Source organism: Tasmannia lanceolata, unplaced genomic scaffold (assembly GCF_043159265.1).
Source record: "Tasmannia lanceolata isolate RefF3 unplaced genomic scaffold, GAP_Taslan_0.1 ptg000015l, whole genome shotgun sequence".
Lineage (NCBI taxonomy): Eukaryota > Viridiplantae > Streptophyta > Magnoliopsida > Canellales > Winteraceae > Tasmannia > Tasmannia lanceolata.
This window is the reverse complement of record NW_027518692.1, coordinates 16,963,549-16,981,389: the sequence shown is the minus strand read 5'-3', so window position 1 is coordinate 16,981,389 and position 17,841 is coordinate 16,963,549. Positions and strand designations below refer to the sequence as shown.

The 17,841-nt window shown below is 39.4% G+C and overlaps 3 protein-coding genes across 5 annotated transcripts in view; 1 reads left to right on the top strand and 2 right to left on the bottom strand.

Moving 5' to 3' along the window:
• The window catches only part of LOC143892749 (Transducin/WD40 repeat-like superfamily protein), a 51,274-nt gene extending 46,960 nt beyond the window's left edge, over positions 1-4,314 (top strand). For 2 of the 3 annotated variants that reach the window (XM_077397609.1, XM_077397608.1), the window contains 3 exons: positions 2,772-2,860; positions 3,451-3,577; positions 3,806-4,314. In XM_077397609.1, the coding sequence (XP_077253724.1) occupies positions 2,772-2,860; positions 3,451-3,577; positions 3,806-3,862 (273 nt within the window). In that variant the 3' untranslated portion in view covers positions 3,863-4,314. Of the gene's footprint in view, positions 1-2,771; positions 2,861-3,450; positions 3,578-3,805 lie in introns of those variants that run through there. The other variant, XR_013255599.1, reaches the window with a different exon arrangement.
• Positions 4,315-6,504: 2,190 nt separating this feature from the next.
• LOC143893061 (histone H3.2) lies at positions 6,505-7,162 on the bottom strand. The gene has a single exon (XM_077398012.1). It carries the CDS (start codon positions 7,080-7,082, stop codon positions 6,672-6,674), a length of 411 nt encoding a protein of 136 aa, XP_077254127.1. The 5' UTR covers positions 7,083-7,162; the 3' UTR covers positions 6,505-6,671.
• Positions 7,163-12,012: 4,850 nt separating this feature from the next.
• On the bottom strand, positions 12,013-16,923 carry LOC143893060 (uncharacterized). Its single transcript, XM_077398011.1, has 4 exons — positions 16,110-16,923; positions 14,567-14,850; positions 13,682-13,909; positions 12,013-12,922 (listed from the first exon to the last, which is right to left on the bottom strand). The coding sequence occupies exons 1-4, from the start codon at positions 16,519-16,521 to the stop codon at positions 12,449-12,451; spliced, it is 1,398 nt and encodes a 465-aa protein (XP_077254126.1). The 5' UTR covers positions 16,522-16,923; the 3' UTR covers positions 12,013-12,448.
• Between the last annotated feature and the right edge of the window lie 918 nt (positions 16,924-17,841).

Below are 17,841 nucleotides of genomic sequence, written 5' to 3'. Positions count from 1 at the left end.
TTGATTTACATTGAGGTAATACATGTCCTCTATTATGTAGGGTTTTGGTTTTGGGTTCAAGTTTTTGGGTATAGGGGCTGTAGATTGGGGTGTGGGTATATGGATTGAGTTGTATAAGTTTAAACAGTTAGTGAATCATCCAATTTGTGTCCCACCAATTTGCAAATGAGATGAAAGCAGAGTTGGAAAGGCATCCTTTTCAGAAACTGAGTTAGGATCCGTATCAAACGATATTTCACTTGTTTTATGGTTTGTAAACATGCTCATCACCCCATTCTGATATACTTATTTAACTTCCAATTCACAAATTAGCAGTTGTTTGAACTGAGCCTTAAGGTGTCATTTTAGATGTACACAAGTTTGTGTATTTGGCAAAGTTAGGCGTATGTTTGGGGTTTGTTACAAATTTGTACTGCGTTAAAATAAAGGTCCTTTAGATCATATGACAATGTCACAGCATCTGCCATAGGAAAGTTGTATATTAAACATTTTTGTTTTTTCCTCATTCAGAGTACCCCAAAATGAGGGCGAGGGTCTGTGGTTACAATAGATGAATGAAAAAATTGAGGTCCCAGTAGGGGGTTGAGCCCTGTGTTTTAAAACTCATCAACTCGGCTCGGAACGTGGCCAAGTCAATGCAGTTTGAAGGTGACTTTTTGGAGTCCAATACTCAACAAATTTTGGCCAAGCCCTGGGCCAAAACTGATTGAGCCGGTAGCTCAATTAGATGTTTATGCCTCAACGTTAAGGAAGTTGTAGATTCAATCCTACATTACCAACCAAAAAATAAGGTTTCCATACATATATTAGAATGTTTTGGGATGAAACTAAGTTCAGCAAGCCCTGGGCCTGTTTTGGGATAGAACTAAGTTCAGCAAGCCCTTGGTCGTTTTGTACAGTGTCAAAATTTAAGGTATGTTTGGTTTTGTTATAATTTTGTACTACGCTTAAATATAGGCTATTTTGACGTTTATGACAATTTTTTATAGTACATGGCTGTTGGAACGTTAATTATTTTTTTACCTTCTATTGTAAGTACCCTGAAAAGTAGGCGTGTTTTTAGGCTCCTGTGTGAGAATTTTTTTAGTCAATATGCATTCTCAATCTAGCTTTTTAGCCACGATATGGGTGCTTTGGAAAGAACGCAACGCAAGGACCTTTAAGGGATACTCAAAGGGAGCACATTTTATATTTAATAAGGCGATTGCTTTAACTATATCTTGGGTTCAAACTAGGGGTGGACATGGTTTCGGTTCAAACCAAGGAACCGAACCGAACCAGCACATTCGGTTCGGTTCGGTTCAATATCTACATGGTTCGGTTCCGGGTTTGAGATCCTGGAACCGATAGAAATTCAATTCGGTTTTGGGTTTGGGATCCCGGAACCGAGAACCGACCCTCAACTTAAAACCCAATGCCTCAACTGATAAAATCACGCCACCCCCTTTTAATTCACCCCTCTTTAATGTTTTGCTTTGCCTTTTAGATTTTAATTCACTCCTCTTAAGACAGATTATGTCTCTGATGCCACTCACTGTTAAGGTTTACTGGATATACATTGGATTGCACTTGTCTTAAGTTTACTATGACAAATTAGAGTGATCTGGATTAAGGATTGCATAATCTGTCTTAAGAAAGTGTGAAAGAATATACATTGGATTGCATGACTCAGAAGTTAGAACCTGGATATATGTTACATTGCCTGACTCAGAAATTGGATAAGTGGATATACATTGCACCTGGGTAAACCCAGAACCAAACCGAACCGAACTGAACCAATCAATTTCGGTTATGGTTCGGTTCGGTTCTCGTTCCAATTTCTGGGAACTGATTGTTTAGGGTTCGGTTCTGGGTTTACCCCAGAACCGAACCGAACCATGTCCACCCCTAGTTAAAAACATTAGAATGCTTTAGATTTGTATCAGCTTATGATCTTTGGCATGGTTGGAAAGAGATATGCATCGGATCTTCAAAAAAGTCCAAAGTAGCTCAGACGTGGTTGGCGCCCATGCAAGGAATTTTAAAATTGAATTTTGGCAGCTCTAGTGTTTGTAATCCGGGTCCTTCAGGTATTGGGGGTCTAGTGGGGGATGAAAAAGGTGGTGTACTTTGGGCTTTTAGAGGTCCTATAGGCGTAGCGGACTCCAACGAGGAGTACGCGACGCACATCATTGGTATTAAATTGCTCCAAAATGTAGACCTAAATAATTTGATTGTCGAAGGTGACTCAACGTCATTAGGTGGTTAAGAAGGTCAAAGGCAGCTCCGTGGAGATTCTTGTTCGATGAGATTCATGACAAGATAGGGATGACAACTATTTCTTTCAAGCATGTAAAGAGGTCGGCAAATGGGGAGGCGGATAAATTGGCCAAAGAAGGTGTTTCTAGGGAGAGCATTGAATTTTTTTTATTCTCCCTCCCTTCCCGTCCCCCGTCCCCCCCCCCCCCCCCCCCCCCCCCCCCCCACCCCCTCCAGCGTAGTTTTATTCTTTTCTCTTTCGTTTGTTTCTCTTTTTTCTTTTGTATCTTCCTCTTGAATTTGTGGGGATCGTCTTGATCCTTTTGGTTTCAATAAAATTATCCTTACCATTCAAAAAAAAAAAAAATGCATTCTCAATTTCTCTTTCATTATGAATGAACAAATTAAGGTGCCCAAACTTACGAATATTTTGAGACAAACAAGTTCAGGAAGCCATGGTCCCTATGAGCTGCCGAGCTGGTTCGCTATGGCTGAAGCTATCATCCTAATCTCTTGTATTCTCTTGTGTACAGATCTATGTGGTTGGGTCTTCTTCTGATGATGGGATTCATCTCCTTGATTTCTACCCAGACAATACCTCTGCTTGCCATGTAGATTTCAGGTGAGCAGTTTCCAAATATACAAATATCAAGCTGGTTTTTGTATTCGCTTCAACTTGATGCAATGCACATGCTCGTACTTAACTGTGATCCATTCTATTGGAATTTGTTAAGTTAAAATTTATTTGTTAATCCGCTTTCTATTTATTATTTCCTTGAGGTCCCATTTAGATGAACGTAATATAAGAGTAGAAGAAAAGGAAAACAGATTCCCAAATCTTTACTTTCCTTTTCCTCGTGATTTGAGATGAAATTCAAATTATACAAAATGGCTTTCATTTGGAAAATTTACAGTTGACAAGGATTATCATGTGAATAGTAAATGATAACCAAGCAATGCTAGGAAAAAGGAAATGTGACCTTCTAGTTTGATTTCCTCTATTTCTGGTGCAACTTACCAAACAGACCCTAAGAGAAATGAAAAGTAAGAAAAGATGTGTTCGGGGATATGTTTTTCTGAACTGCATGAGATAACTATTATTTGTGTCAGCATGCGACATAGTTTCAAGCTCCTTGTCTTATTTATTTGATTTTTGCGTTGCTCTTTTTAACTTCTAAAATACTAGATATTCATAATTATCTGTTTCTCCAGTGAGGGAGTTCAAAATATTTCTGAGGAGAACAATCGAAGGACGGGTAATAGATTCATTCCCTTATCAAAAGGTGTCACTGCTTGTGCTGCTCATCCCCTCAATGGAACCATCATAGCTGGGACCAAGGTTTGTGTTTCATGAATGTTAAATTTTTGGGAAATAAACAAATACCACACCACCTAGTTTCCTACAATTTTCATAGTTGTGTGCCTGAGATTTGCCTAAACAGATTTTTTCTTATTTTCTAAACCTATGCTCAGACACCTATTGAAGAAAAAAACAAAATTTTGTAACAAAAATTTATACAGATGGAAGTGAATTTGATTTATAACTGCAATGTATGATTGGTTGCAGCAATCTTCTTTGCTGGTGGTTTCGCAAAGGCAGCAGTCCTTTGACAATGAGAGTTGAAGTCTGAGCAATGAAAGACCTGGCAATATCTTTAAAATCCAGGCATTCAAGAGACGTTAAAGACCATGTTAAAGCTCTGAAGCTACCAAAGATCTTGTGTTCATCTCTTTTACAAGGCTTCCTCTAGTAAAAATGAATGAAGTTCTTGTTAACTGCTTTGTGCTCTGGATCAACGGATGCTGTGGGGAAAGGTTCTGACACGTGAAGGCTGCGACTTGGGTAAAACTGAAAGGACTTGGCACAGTGCAAGGGAAATCATTGTTGAGTTATTCGAGGATCCTATAACAGGTTAATTTTCCTATTTGTTTCTAGTCTTTAAGAACCGAGTCCAAATAGAAATAAGGACGATCCACTAAATGTGGGGCTGTTATGTAACAATTGCCGTGCCTCATTGTATTTTACAGTTGGGTTGTCATTGGAATAGCAAAGAAATTGCAACCTGGTTAGGATCCCTTTTATTCTTTAAAATGGTCACATTTTCTTCTCTACTCACTGATCAACATATTTTTGAAGTCTCTTTTCCAATTGTTATCTACACATTTTTTTTTCCCTGCATGAAGACAATGCGGTGTCGTGGCAAAAAGCCAAGTCTTGTCCGAACGGTTGCTTCTTGGAAGCGGCGCAGAGGAGTTTGTGGGGCAATATTGAAAGGTTTCCTAAAAGGGAGGGAGGTCCTTCAAAAAGGGGCTTGGTCTGGTCCTTGAATAGTAGCATCTTGAGTATTGAACAGCCGTGAAAAGCTAATTAAAAGTGTAATACAAAGTGGAGAAATTGTAGAATGAAGGGAGCCCTTTCATCTCACTTCTGCAAGGGGTCCCTTCATTTTAGCATTCCTCAACAAAGTGGCTACCCCCGTCATCAAAATATGGTGGTCTAGAAATCAAACTTTTTCTTGTAAATAAATTCTCTTTAGGAAGTTGGGGTTGTCCTTATTCAGGTATCAAAATATACGTCTTGTAGGTCTGTTCAATTGACAGGATTTTTTGAGATACAACATGGGATTTGCTAGGGGCAGTCACAGAAGGCATTTCTCAGACCGGCTTTTGCATGAGTGCAGCCACATAGGATGAATTAAATGAATAAGACAATAAAGGTGAGCCTATGTTGCTGTTCTCTCATGCAACAGCCGGTCCGAGAAATGCTTTCTGCCATGTCCCTGGCAAATCCCTTATTACAATCTCTCAACTGTAAATGGTATCCATACCAGTATTGATAATGGCACTCCACACTTTATTCAGTGCTTCTCTATTCAGCTATTGACAGAATTTCAGTTGTAAAACCCTTCATATACAAATTAGAAAAGCTTAAAGATGAGTGCCAGTATTAAACCAAAGGAGTACACGCATCGATTGCCTTCTTTAAATCATATTTCCTATTGCAAGGGCACCCTGTTTCTGGTAGGTAAGCTGGGGTTTGGCAGAGACTCTTAATTTATTAGATAAAAAGAAAGTTGTTACGTTCATAGGTACAAGACACCATCCCTAGTTCGGATCACTTGAGAGGGAGATCTAAAACTCAGGAATAGACCAAAAACAAAGCATTAAAGCTGAGAGATCAAACTGCTTAATACTCTTCAGTTACACAATCTGCTAGCTTAATAGGAGGACGTTGAGATTTTTAGGAGCGTCTTAGGTGAGGGATGCCATGCTATTCCTTCTTTGGAATCATATGCCATGGTTCACCTTTGAAATCGATTTTCAAGGGTATTTGAGAATCACTCTTGGAAATTTCTTCTTTGTAATCATCTGCCATAGTTCACATTTGGAGACGATTTCTAATGGTGTTTGAGAATCACTCTTGGAATTTACTTGGTCTCATTTGGTGTGAGTTGGGTCTTGCCTCACAAGAGCTTCTACCAAGTACTCAAGGATTGAAAAATTGTTTACCAATTGAGTATTAAGGGTGTACATGAAGCACACCATTACTTACCTCCTTTAGGTTTTGTTTTCTCGAGTTGCTATATTTACTTCATTTTGCACTCTCGAAGTGGTTAGAATGGGTTCTCTATCACAGAGCTTCTTTTGATTCACTAACCCTCCACTCTTTAGTAGGAACTTTTTTCTAAACACCTAATTTTTGTGTCATGTGTGGCTATAGTCTTGACAATTGCTGTAGCCTGTAGGTTTTAGGTTTCCAATCATAGACATTTTGAAAGTAAACCACCATAGGAGTAAGTTTAATTGTGCTGGGAGGTTCTTGCCATCTGTACACAAAACCTTGCATTGCTTAGCTATAAATCTCTGCTGTAAGGATATCATGTAACACTAAACCAGGAAGCAAGGGCGCCACACCAACCAAAATTTGTGGGACCAATAAAAGGTAATTGATATCTGAAATCATTTGGACCATGCTTGACAACCATGAAGATTTTTTTCCCGAAAATATTGGATTTTACCAAGAGCAGAGGTTAAGGAGATGCTTGAAAACGGAGAGGGGTGCAAAGCTTAGCTAAAAACAGGGAGAAGGAATTTGTTAAGGACCGTCACAAAAGGCATTTCTCAGACACTGTAGCATGAGAGAGCAGCAACATAGGCTGCAAATCTTCTTTTACACTGTTAGTGTTAGGGATCTTTGCAAACTTGGCCGAAAATTTTAGATTCAATAATTAAAACAGCAAATCCATAAAACAGGAAAACACAAGATTGCCAACTGAAAATTCACCCAGATCATGAAATTTCATTCATTCCCAAAGATATACATCACTACCAACAGAACCCACAAAACACAGAAAACTAAAAAAAAAAAAACACAGAAACAAAAGTCAAAACAGAACGAAACAGAGATTTGGGTATTTTCATTCAGATAACATTTAAGCCCTCTCACCACGAATCCTTCGCGCAAGCTGGATATCCTTGGGCATTATGGTGACCCTCTTGGCATGGATTGCACACAGATTCGTGTCTTCAAACAGACCCACTAAATAGGCCTCTGCAGCTTCCTGAAGGGCAGCAACAGCACTGCTCTGGAACCTAAGATCAGTCTTAAAATCCTGAGCAATCTCACGAACAAGACGTTGGAATGGAAGCTTTCTGATGAGGAGCTCAGTGCTCTTTTGGTACTTTCTGATCTCCCTCAGAGCCACCGTTCCCGGCCTGAAACGGTGAGGCTTTTTCACACCTCCGGTCGCCGGAGCAGATTTTCTGGCCGCCTTGGTGGCCAGTTGCTTACGTGGAGCCTTCCCTCCCGTTGATTTCCTTGCCGTCTGCTTAGTACGCGCCATTGATTTGGGTTTTTTTGGGGGGATAGAATAGAAAGAAGAGAGGAGGGGTTTGATAGAGTGGGATGGGAATGAGTGGGATTTGAGGGGTGTATTTGTAGGCTCGAAAAGAGGCGGGAATAGAAATTTTGACATTTTGAATTATTTTTTTTCGAAATGAATTTGGACCCGTTCGATTAGGGTACAAATTGACGGTTTAGATTTGTTAAAGGGAAGTGACACGGATCGCAATCCGGCTCTCTCTCTCTCTCGCACTGAAGAAAGCATAAGACGGGGGATGAGGAGCGTCATCTGAGCCACGCAAATGACGCGGTATGATCTAGACCGTCCTTTTTGTAGGTGAGCTGACGTGAACAAAAAATTACAATATACTTAGACTGATAGAATCTAGACACACTATTAGGATGCATGGACATATTTCGGATCCTGGAAAAATTACCGATTGGATCCATAGTGATAACAAAAGCCTATGGGACAGTCCTAAATCCAATTTTATTATATGAGGAATGATAGATGCAAGGGCCCTCTCCGGCCCTTGCATCTATCATTCCTCTTATTATATTATTTTATGAAAATACCCACCAATTTTTGTAACATTAGAGGATTAATAGAATGAAGGGAACCACCCTTTCAAAAATCAGCTTCAAGGGCACCCTTATTGATTGATTTCTTCAAAGTCAAGGCGGTTTCCACTTTGTTTAGGCACCATCCACTTTTTTCAGCGCCACACTCTTCAGAAATTAACCAATAGGGGCGCCCTTCATTCTGTCATTTCTCATAACATTAAATACTATTTCAAGGGTATTTTTGTAAAAAAAAAATATTTCTATTTGTTTCAAATAATTCCTATTTTTTCATAATTTTGTCATTCATCTCTCTCTAGTCTCGAGTCACCCGGAGATAATATGTGAAATGAAGGCGGGGAGGAGATTCGGGTTAGGCAAATGAATGCTCAAGGCTTTTTCCCAATGGAGAACCAAAGTCCTAGAAGACACGTGAACCAAACTCGATAAGTCTTTGTCTTCCTTTTATTTCTGTTTCGATATCTGCATCTTTCACTTTATTTGTTTCGTCAACAAGAATCTATCTCTCAATGTGTGGGCCAAGAGCAATGGTTAAGGCAAGGGTCAATCTAGGGTATCTGTTGTTTTCATTCAGTTAGTTTGTGTATCTCATCTGAGCGTTTAGCGTTGACCTCTCGAGGAGGATTTTAGAGAGAAAATGGAGGAGGAAGACGGTGACTCTCCGGATTCACCCTTTCCCAGCATTATCTCTAACCCAATTCATCAGGGACAAGCTCATTTCTCCAAATACCGTGTTTTATGCGAATGGATGGATGAGGAAACTAAAGGACGTCGCTAATAGGGTAAGGCTTGATGAACAGTTGACATCACCTCCAGAAATGTCAATGCAAGAAAAATTAAAATTGCTGAAAAGGATTAATGATGAACTCAAGTTTTCGAATGAGTTTCCAAAGGAAAACAAGTCCTCAAGTAAGAAGAAGAAGAAAAACAGATAAAAATTTGACAAACTTCCTTCAACAAGACATAGAGGAAGATGAGAGTGTTTACAACCTCCTTAAAGCTAGCCTACCTGGTTTGGAAGATAGTTCTCCAAAGAAACTTCCAGATCTGGTAGCCCTCTCGACTCACGAGAATCTACTGGAAGCAAGACTCTCTTTCTTGTGAAAGAAGATGGTAGGAAGGAAGCTGGAAAGGTAGACATTTCAAAGGTTTCCCATGGGCTCTTCCAAACCCCATTCCCTAAAACATCGAGTCCTCCTTCCACCCCACCGAGCATACTTGGAGGGACCACCTCCAGGGGCGATGCCAGAAATTTTGCACAAGGGGGGCAAAAATTATAGTAATTTTTTTATCTATCTTAAAATTAAGATAGAAAATATTTCTATCTGAAATTTTGCACGGGGGGCAAAAATTATAGTAAATTTTGCACAAAAAAGGGAGATAAAAATGGTAAAATTAAAATTTTAAACTTATTTTCTATCTTAGGGATGATTGGAAAGGGGGGCATATTTTAAAAAAAAAAGGGGTAAAGATAAAAAAATATTAAAACATGAAGGTATATTTTTTTTTTTCCAAAAAATTAAGGGGGGCAATTGCCCCCCTTTCCTCTCATGTGGCATCGCCCCTGACCACCCCCAAAGTGCCTACTGCCACTACCTCTATTGCTGGCGACATACATAAAGGTCCTTGGAGCTCCTTGTTTGGAAAGGCTACAGCTCAATCCACAAGACTTGATTATTTAGCCCCATCGAGGGGAGAAGAACACAACTCAGAGTCCTGTTTTGAAAATGAAGAGTTTAATGACGCTGAGTAAAAGTGGGGCCCATAGCCTTATTTGATATTTCTTAGGTAGAAGACCCTACTTCTTCGCCTTAAGAGATTATATCACTAAGAAATGGAGATTGAAAAGAGATTTCCAGATCTTCATGCTTGAAGCCAAATTTACAAATTCGGAGAATTGCAACTCTATCTTAGAGTCTCCAATCCATAATTATGGAGGAAGGCCTCTAATTCTACAAGAATGGTCCCCTCATCTAGCAATAGAGAAGTTGAAGCTCTCTACAATTCCTATTTGGATTTGATTCCCCTAGCTACACCTAAAGTTTTGGACAGCAAGAAACCTGAGTAAGATTGTAAGTCTTGTTGGGAAGCCTCTGTATATGGACAACGAGACGGCGGAAGCATATAAGCTAAACTATGCTCGGGTTTGTGTCGAAATAAATGCTGGAAAATCCCTCCTTGATACAATTTGCATCAATATACCAAACAACCCCATCATTCAACCAATAAAGTACGATTGAAACCTAAATCATGTGAGACTTGCAATTTTAGCACTCGTCAAAAGTTTGTGGAAAAAAGTCCAATGGCCATCTCAAAGAAATCAAGAAAGAGTAGAGGCCGAAATCATATGAGAGGAATGGAGAGGCAAAAATGGACATACGAGAAAATTCACCATTAAAGGAGGGCAATCTGAAGCAAATGAAGTCCCGTGTAGAAGTTTCACACAGATAACCCCTCAAGAATTAAGGAAATAGATTCTCACCTTTAGATTCCCTGGAGAGAGAGACTCTCCACATTAAAGAGTGAAAATCGGAGTATGAAAGGATCATCCTTCCAATTGGAATGTAATCCCACTAAAGAAGACTCATGGCTAAAAGTCCAAAGGGAAAAAAGAAAACAGAAAGCTGGTGTAGAAGAGCACCCCCAATAAAAAAGAAAACAAACCTTCTCCATCAAAGGAAACAGAACCCCCAAAGGCCCAGGAATTGAGGAAAAACCAAAGAATAAGGGCGTATAGCAAGAAGATAATAGACCTCTTTGATCACAGTAAACATGGCCTCACCTGAGTATGGGGTCTTGCTCTAGGTATCACGCGTGTCCCAAGCCCCATCAATTGCTCAAATCCAGCCAATGCTTTACTTTTCTCTTACTTGTGTTGAGTTTGTCTTCAAGGGTATGATGACCCTAATTGTCATGCCCTTCTTCTTAGTCATTGTTTAAAGAATTGGGCAGTGGTCTTGTTCTTGCTATTGTATCATCTTTCTTTATTTAATATACTGGTAAAGGGTCCGCCTAACCCCACTTACCCTTCAAAAAAAAAGAAGTCTCGAGCCACCTTCTTCTCTTCCCTCTCTAACCAATGACTTTTAAGTCCCTAATCCAATGTGTCGTGGTCGTTACGACTCATCCATGCCCTCGTCCTCTTTTGAGAATTTTTAGTGTGCACAATGTAAGTAGGATCTACTAGGACACTCAGTCTGATTGGAAATGGATTGTGACCAATACACACGGGAAGTATGGTCCGAAGAACACTCCAAATCTGATCTAATTAGTGGTGTAACTTAGGTTGGGCTCAACCTGAACCCGACGGGTTTAACCCGATTTTGGCTCAGGCTGGGTTGGCATTTTCTTCAGTTGGTTTGGGTTAGGGTTGGGAAAAGCCAACCAGATTTAATTTCAGGTTGGGTTAGGGTTAAGACCTTGGCAACTCGAACCCGACCTCCATCCTCTAATTTTATCATGATTTTCCTAGGGTCATGTTTTTTCTCTTGTATTTTTCTGTTTGGCCCTAGATGAACCTGAACCCAACCCTACCCTGATTTTGAAGCGGGTTACGTTATGGTTGACCATCCTCAACCCGAGGCTCGGGTTGGGTCAGGTTAGGGTTGAGGGAATGCTATCTCGGGTTGGGTTAGGGTTAGCCTCAACCCGATCCAACCTGACCCGAGTTGCACCCCTAGATCTTACTGATAAGTGGGTTGAATGGATCTTCACTGAGAATCTGAGACATAGGTGGATCCGAAGTGGATCTATTCACACCCCTAGGTGATGCCATCTACATGATTGATGGATAATTGAATGAGTGATATCATTGAATTTCTTCCCTATTTTAAAACGCTACTGATATTGCCACTACCATGTTTTGATAATTGCACAAACTCACCTTATTCTAAGGGAAATGATTTCAACACAACTATGTTTTGATACATGCGCTCATGTATCTTGTCTATTAGCATTTAATTGTCACGTAAGTGCTTCTTGGGAACCGTAAAAACCATTTTACAGCTCTTTAAATACTAAAAGACAAGAAACATGAGCGTCTGGTATCAAAACATGTTTGTGTTGAAATCATTTCCCTATTCTAATGATCATTTGAGTTTTCCTAGTAGCCCTCTTAATTCTTACAGTCTTACCTGATTTCTGCACAACCATGTTTTGATAACGAGACAAACTCACGTTCTCTTTTATTCTTTAACCAGCTGTCAAAAGCCTATTACAATCCCAAAAGGTTCTCAGCAGCCAATTTACAATCCCGAAAAGTTCTCAGCAGCCAATTACAAAGGAAAAGAAAAGGTAAGTATGTTTCATTAACAAAACATGCAAGCATTCAGGAGGATTTAGACTTCAAATTTGAATCCAATGACAAGAACTAATTGTTATTTCTGTCTAAATATATAAATACTAATAAGGCCACTCACAAACAATTTATTGGGTTTTCTATCTAAACTTACAAGGGGTAATTAAGTTGACATTTTGGACTTTGGAGAATAAACAGAACTATTGTTCTTTCAACAAGACAAACTAAAACACCAACACCAGCAAAGAGAAAGGACAGACTCACAAAACTCTTATGTAATCATAAGAAACATCCATAGCTACTTGTATCACAAGTGTATGGACAAAGACAAATGCATGGAGTATTTGCCCTATCTGGTGGCTTTTTTTTTTTTCTTATTTTTTTTCTCCCATCTTTTGCAAGTGTCTTTTTACTCGTTTATATATATATATATATATATATATATTTATATACAAGAATAATAACCCAAAAATAAAAGGAAAAAGAACTCATACCCAGTTGCTTGCAAGTGAAAAGTTATGGAATCTGAAAGATAACTCCCCAGCCGTGTCTCTCTCTAACTTGGTCCCAGACCCGTCTATTGGATCACCAATTTGGCTTGGAAGATGTGGCAGTTGAACCTGAGGTGGGAGAGACATGAGTGGAAGCATAGCAGCTCTATTCCTGGCAATACCTTCATTCTGAGGTGAAATCGTACTGTCCCACATTAACACATGGATGAGAATTGGTCGCAATGCATGGCGATGCAACGACAACTTTTGGCTTAGGGAGACTGTGTCGAAGCATCGGATGGCTCCCGTGGAAGAAACCATCCAAGGAAGAACTTTCTCATTAGACACTCTTGAAATAACCAGGAGCTTAGATGCTTTCATTGCCTCCCAGTACAGTTGACTAAGCCCTGATCTGGTGGAAGCTACTTCATTTTTGTCATCGTCGATTACCGAGGATATGTAAATGAAACCCTGCAATTTGGGAAGAAAGAAGGCAGAATGAAAAACAAAGATTGGATAGATGTGCATGCCCTACTAACTGAAATGTGAAATTTGAGAGGAGAATATGTTGGGTAATCTATGATTAGATGAGAGGTTGGTTAAATTAAGGTGATACGGATTAGGGTAATCTTTCTGCAAATCTTATCTTTATCTTCTATCATGCTTATCCGTAAGAGCTTATCTAAGCACCTGTTAGTGTTAATGAAAAACACCGAGATTAGTACGTAATGGCACAATCAAAGTGCGGAGAGGCTCTTTGTGTGGTGGCGGCAAAAAGGAGGTACGAGAGTGAAAAGGAGGAGAGGGAAAGAGAGAAGAATGCTACTTCGATTTTTTTTTTCTCTCGTGTTTTTCTCTAGCTTCTCTTCAGTACTGTCTTCGTAGGGAAGGAAGTGAAAAGGTTGTTGTTAGCGAGTTTGGGGGTTTTGTGTCAATCCATTGTAATCCTTGTATTTTGATTTCTCATAGTGATGATTATGTTCTCACCTGTAGGCATAGGCATCTTGGCCAAACCAAGTAAAATATAGGTGTCCATCTCGTTGTTTGTGTTTATTTTATCTTTCTGTTTATTCGTGCACGATCTGTTCGATCAGATCAGAATTGTCCTATGGATTTTCTCAAACAAAATTAAATATGAATTTTATTGAAATGAAGGCATGTTGGTATGAATCGTCAAGTAAACTAAAAGGGCAAATGATATTTCTTAGAGGTGCAAGTGAACTGAAAAACCTCTTCTGTACGACTAATGGCAAATCCAAGTCTTGTATCGCCTTCGTTCAATTTGATCTCCAGTGCTAATTCTCCTGCGACCGCAGCATACCAGAGACGGACTGCTCTCACTACTCCAATATCAACTCCATGATAATCTTCAAAACCATAAAGGCTTACATTTGCTAGATTTGAAAGATCAGACAAAGATCTAGTATTGACAGTTGAAGAAGCCGTTTCTCCGGAAATCTGTTACAAAAAAATAATCATGTGTCGAAATTCTGACAAAATCTTTAAAAAGTGGAAGAAAGTAAACCAAATTATGAAAATCGTGAGGTTCCTATTTAAAACCATGCAATGTAGTGAACAAAAAGAGTCCGTGACAACATCCTGGACACAACCATCTCTGTGTGAACCAACCAATTACTCCAAAAGCTTAAGCTGTTAGAGTTGGTTTTATTTAATCACTTATAATTGAAACTCTGAAGTCCGAACCCAAATGCAGATTTAGTGAAAGCTGCTGATATTTTCACCCCCATTTTTTTAAATATTTGCAGCCCTATTCCTTAGGGAAATGATATCAGCATAACCATGTTTTAATAATTGCACAAACTCGGGTTGTCTTTTCTTTTTTAACGGGCCAAAGCTAGCATTTTGGGAAGCGTAATTTCATTTGACAGCTCATTATATAATAAAAGACAAGATGAACCAGTGCAACTATTAAAATATGGCTGTGCTGATATCATTTCCCATTCTTTATTACAAACTCCTCCATTGGCTATTGGAAGTTTGAAAGTTGGCTGGGAAATGTAATCTCCAAGAGTATTAAATCCAGGGGCACTAAAATCAACTCCATGAAGTGGAACCTCTTTATAGCTAATTTACCCAAACGTTTGAGGAATTTACCTTGGTAAGTAGGGCCTCCGTTTGCACGTTGATGAAGACTATAGGGACCCCAAAGGCCTGAGAGGAAATGAGCCACGCATTTGCTCTGGTCAGTGTGTCTTCAAGGTCATTGTAGCGAGAAGCAACAGGATCAGAGGCCTTGGGAAGGAGGAGCAGGGAAAGGAAAGAACTTGAGTTTGCAACGGGCAACGACTCTTTCATCTTCTTCTCCCACGGGTAAGATACGTATCCATCTTGAAGCTGTGCCTGTGTAAGAGCACACACCACCCTCGAGCTCCTAGAACCTTTACATGGATAAAGTGTATCGTATCACAAAAAACAGACATTTTTATACCAAGGGAAACTATAGGGAACTTTTTTCATGTCTCTAATATGTTGACAATTTTCTTCAAAAAAAAAAAAATATGTTGACAATGGCACAAAAGGGGGTGGACATATCCATTTCCCGGAGTTATTTTAATATAATAGAATCCATTTCAATCAGAATAACTGATATTATGGAGGTGGCCCCGGAAATTAAGTAATGGCTTTTATGGTATTTGATATCAGACTAGTAGGAGTAATACACACAGAATTAATTCCAAAGGGTGGCAGTAATAAAAAATGAAGTTGATTGCTATTTAGGGCCTATTTGGATGCCACAAAAATTGGTCCTTATTTGCAGATAAGATTATCTTAATGTTAATATTATTTGCAAATTGGAGACCAAGCCCTCTTTGGTATAAGATTATGTTAATGTTATCTTATTTGCAAATGGGACACCAATCCCTCTTTGAAAGTGATTGACTATATCATTTCCCTATAATCGTTTATGCAAAGTAATAGTCATATATAATACTTATATATCTTAGTTAGTGGCTTCCAAAGTGGCTTTAATATCTCATCTGCCGATGAGATTAACTTTTATTAATCTTACTGTTAGGTACCATACCAATACATCAGAGCTGATGGAACGCGTTAGGCAAGGCCCTTTAAACCTATCCCATACTAGGTCGGGTCCTACTCATGACCGTAACACTTACTTTAAAAAAAGTTAGTGTAATTTGAGGATGTTTCACCTTGGTCGCAACGGAAAATCAGCCAAATTCACTTTCTTTTGAATTCCTGCATGAGATTAGTCTAACAGTAAAATATGGCTTTAATCTCTCAGCATTCACGAAAAAGTGAATGGGGTGATATTGGTTGCTCACTTGGTGGCGATGGAGGTGAAACAATGTGTGTAATTTAGGAGAAAAAGTGAAGTAAAATGAAACAAAAATTAAGGCAATGATGCTCTAAATGTCTAAATGCATGAGAAAAGCATGATTTGGCCACACCCACATGCAATAACCATGATCTTGAACCCTTCATTTGGTAAGACGACCAGAGCCACACCTATGAGATGGTCTAAGAAAAACAATGAACATAGCTCTAGACTCAAGTTCTATGAATGAATGTCTAGAAAAGTTCAAATGGACTGATTTTCAAACTATTGCATCTACAGTTCCCTGAGATAAAGGATGAAGATCATGATATCGGTGGGTGGGCCCAGTTAATAGATTACCTTGGAGAGTAGAGCACTCGCCTTCCGTCCGATCAACAAATCCAACGGCGTAATTCGGATCATGAATCGATCTAAGCATATATTGCTTTCTCCCAACAGTCTTGTCAGGCACGATGCAGGCCTGCAACTCAACGGACTCGTCGCGACCGCGTCGGACTCGGACCTGGATCGAGGTCTCCTTCCCCTTGAATGAAGTATGTAGAAGCTTCTGGACCCCACTCTTCCCGCTCTTGAACGGCGATCTGACCGGTGATGAATTCCCGATCTTCAGCTCCTCCACTATGTCTCCCGTCTGGAGCATGTCTCCGTTCCACTCATCGGCTTTCGAGCTCCCCGTTAAGCACTCGATTGCCACAACAGGACTTCCCTTTGATTCTTGAAACTCGTTTGACTGAGTTCGATCCATTGGCATTTTCTAAAGGGATTTGGAACTTAAGAGATGTTGAGATCAAGTCCTTTGCTAATTGTTTTAGATCTTATGGATCTCAGAAATCATCTTAAGAAGCTTCCACGATTCAATTTTTGATACTCTACTAGGAAAACTCGTCAGATCACTGAAATTCCCCCAAATTCCCAGAGAAAAAGTCAATTCTAGAGTAGAAAGCTCTACATATGCGATTGAGCAAAGAAAAAGGTCTGAAATTTCAAACTTAGACTGAAACTCTTGCAATTTCCTCGAATCGGAAACGCTGAGATTCCCTCTCCTCGAGGTGATCAAAATTGAGATTTTTTTAATGGGAATTTTTGAAAGAGATGGATATTTTATTTTATTCTCTGGAAAGCGGATATTCAATGAAGAAAGTGAAACCAATAAATTAGAAATCCGCGTGTGAGGTTAGGTTAATGGAAGTTTCGTGGGTTGAAAATTGGACACGCGTTCAAATCAAAGAAAACAATAAGATGTGATTGAGTTGATGATGGACCGGATCGAGGATCCAATTTTTTCGGATTTGCTATGACTTTCCCTTTTTGTTTTTAGTTTCGTTTACACCTCATCCCTTGTGGCATCAAGGAAAGTGTGAGGAAAGGATAGATTCTCCTAAAACACGGGCTTATTAGCTTGGTAGAGCTTTTAGTAGAGGTGCAACTCGGGTCGGGTGGGTCGGGTTTTGAAGAACCCTACCCTACTCGAGAAATATCTCAGGCCGGGTCGGGTTGGGTTTTTTTCCAGAAAACCCACGATTCCCAAACCCGGCCCTACCCATGATAATTCTCAAGTCGGGTCAAGTTAGGTCGGGTTTCTTTTACGTTGACGCGTTGTAGGAAAAAAAAAACAAATCTTCACCCAAAAAATCTCTAAATTTATATAATCATGTGTATAAATTTAAGAAGAAAACTATATTTTCACACAACTAACATGATCACCTCAATGAAAACAATTATATCAATATATTGAAAAATAATTCGCTACGTTATTCGAGAGAGAATTAAAAATGTCACAGTACACCTACATAAGTCGGGTCGGGTCGATGCGGGTCGGGGAAAACCCGACCCAAGTTGCACCCCTCGCTTTTAGGGTAGTGTAATAGCTTTTGACAGCTGGTTAATTAATAAAAGACAACCCGAGTATGCGTCCTTATCAAAACATGGTAGTGCAAATGTTAGTAGATATAATTTTTAGCTTTTTTGTTTTTCGCTATCTTTTTTAACACTTGACGAGATAGTTATGATTATTGGATGGGTGAGATTTTCTGTCATTTGAGATGGGGCCCGTCAGATGTGATGCCTTATG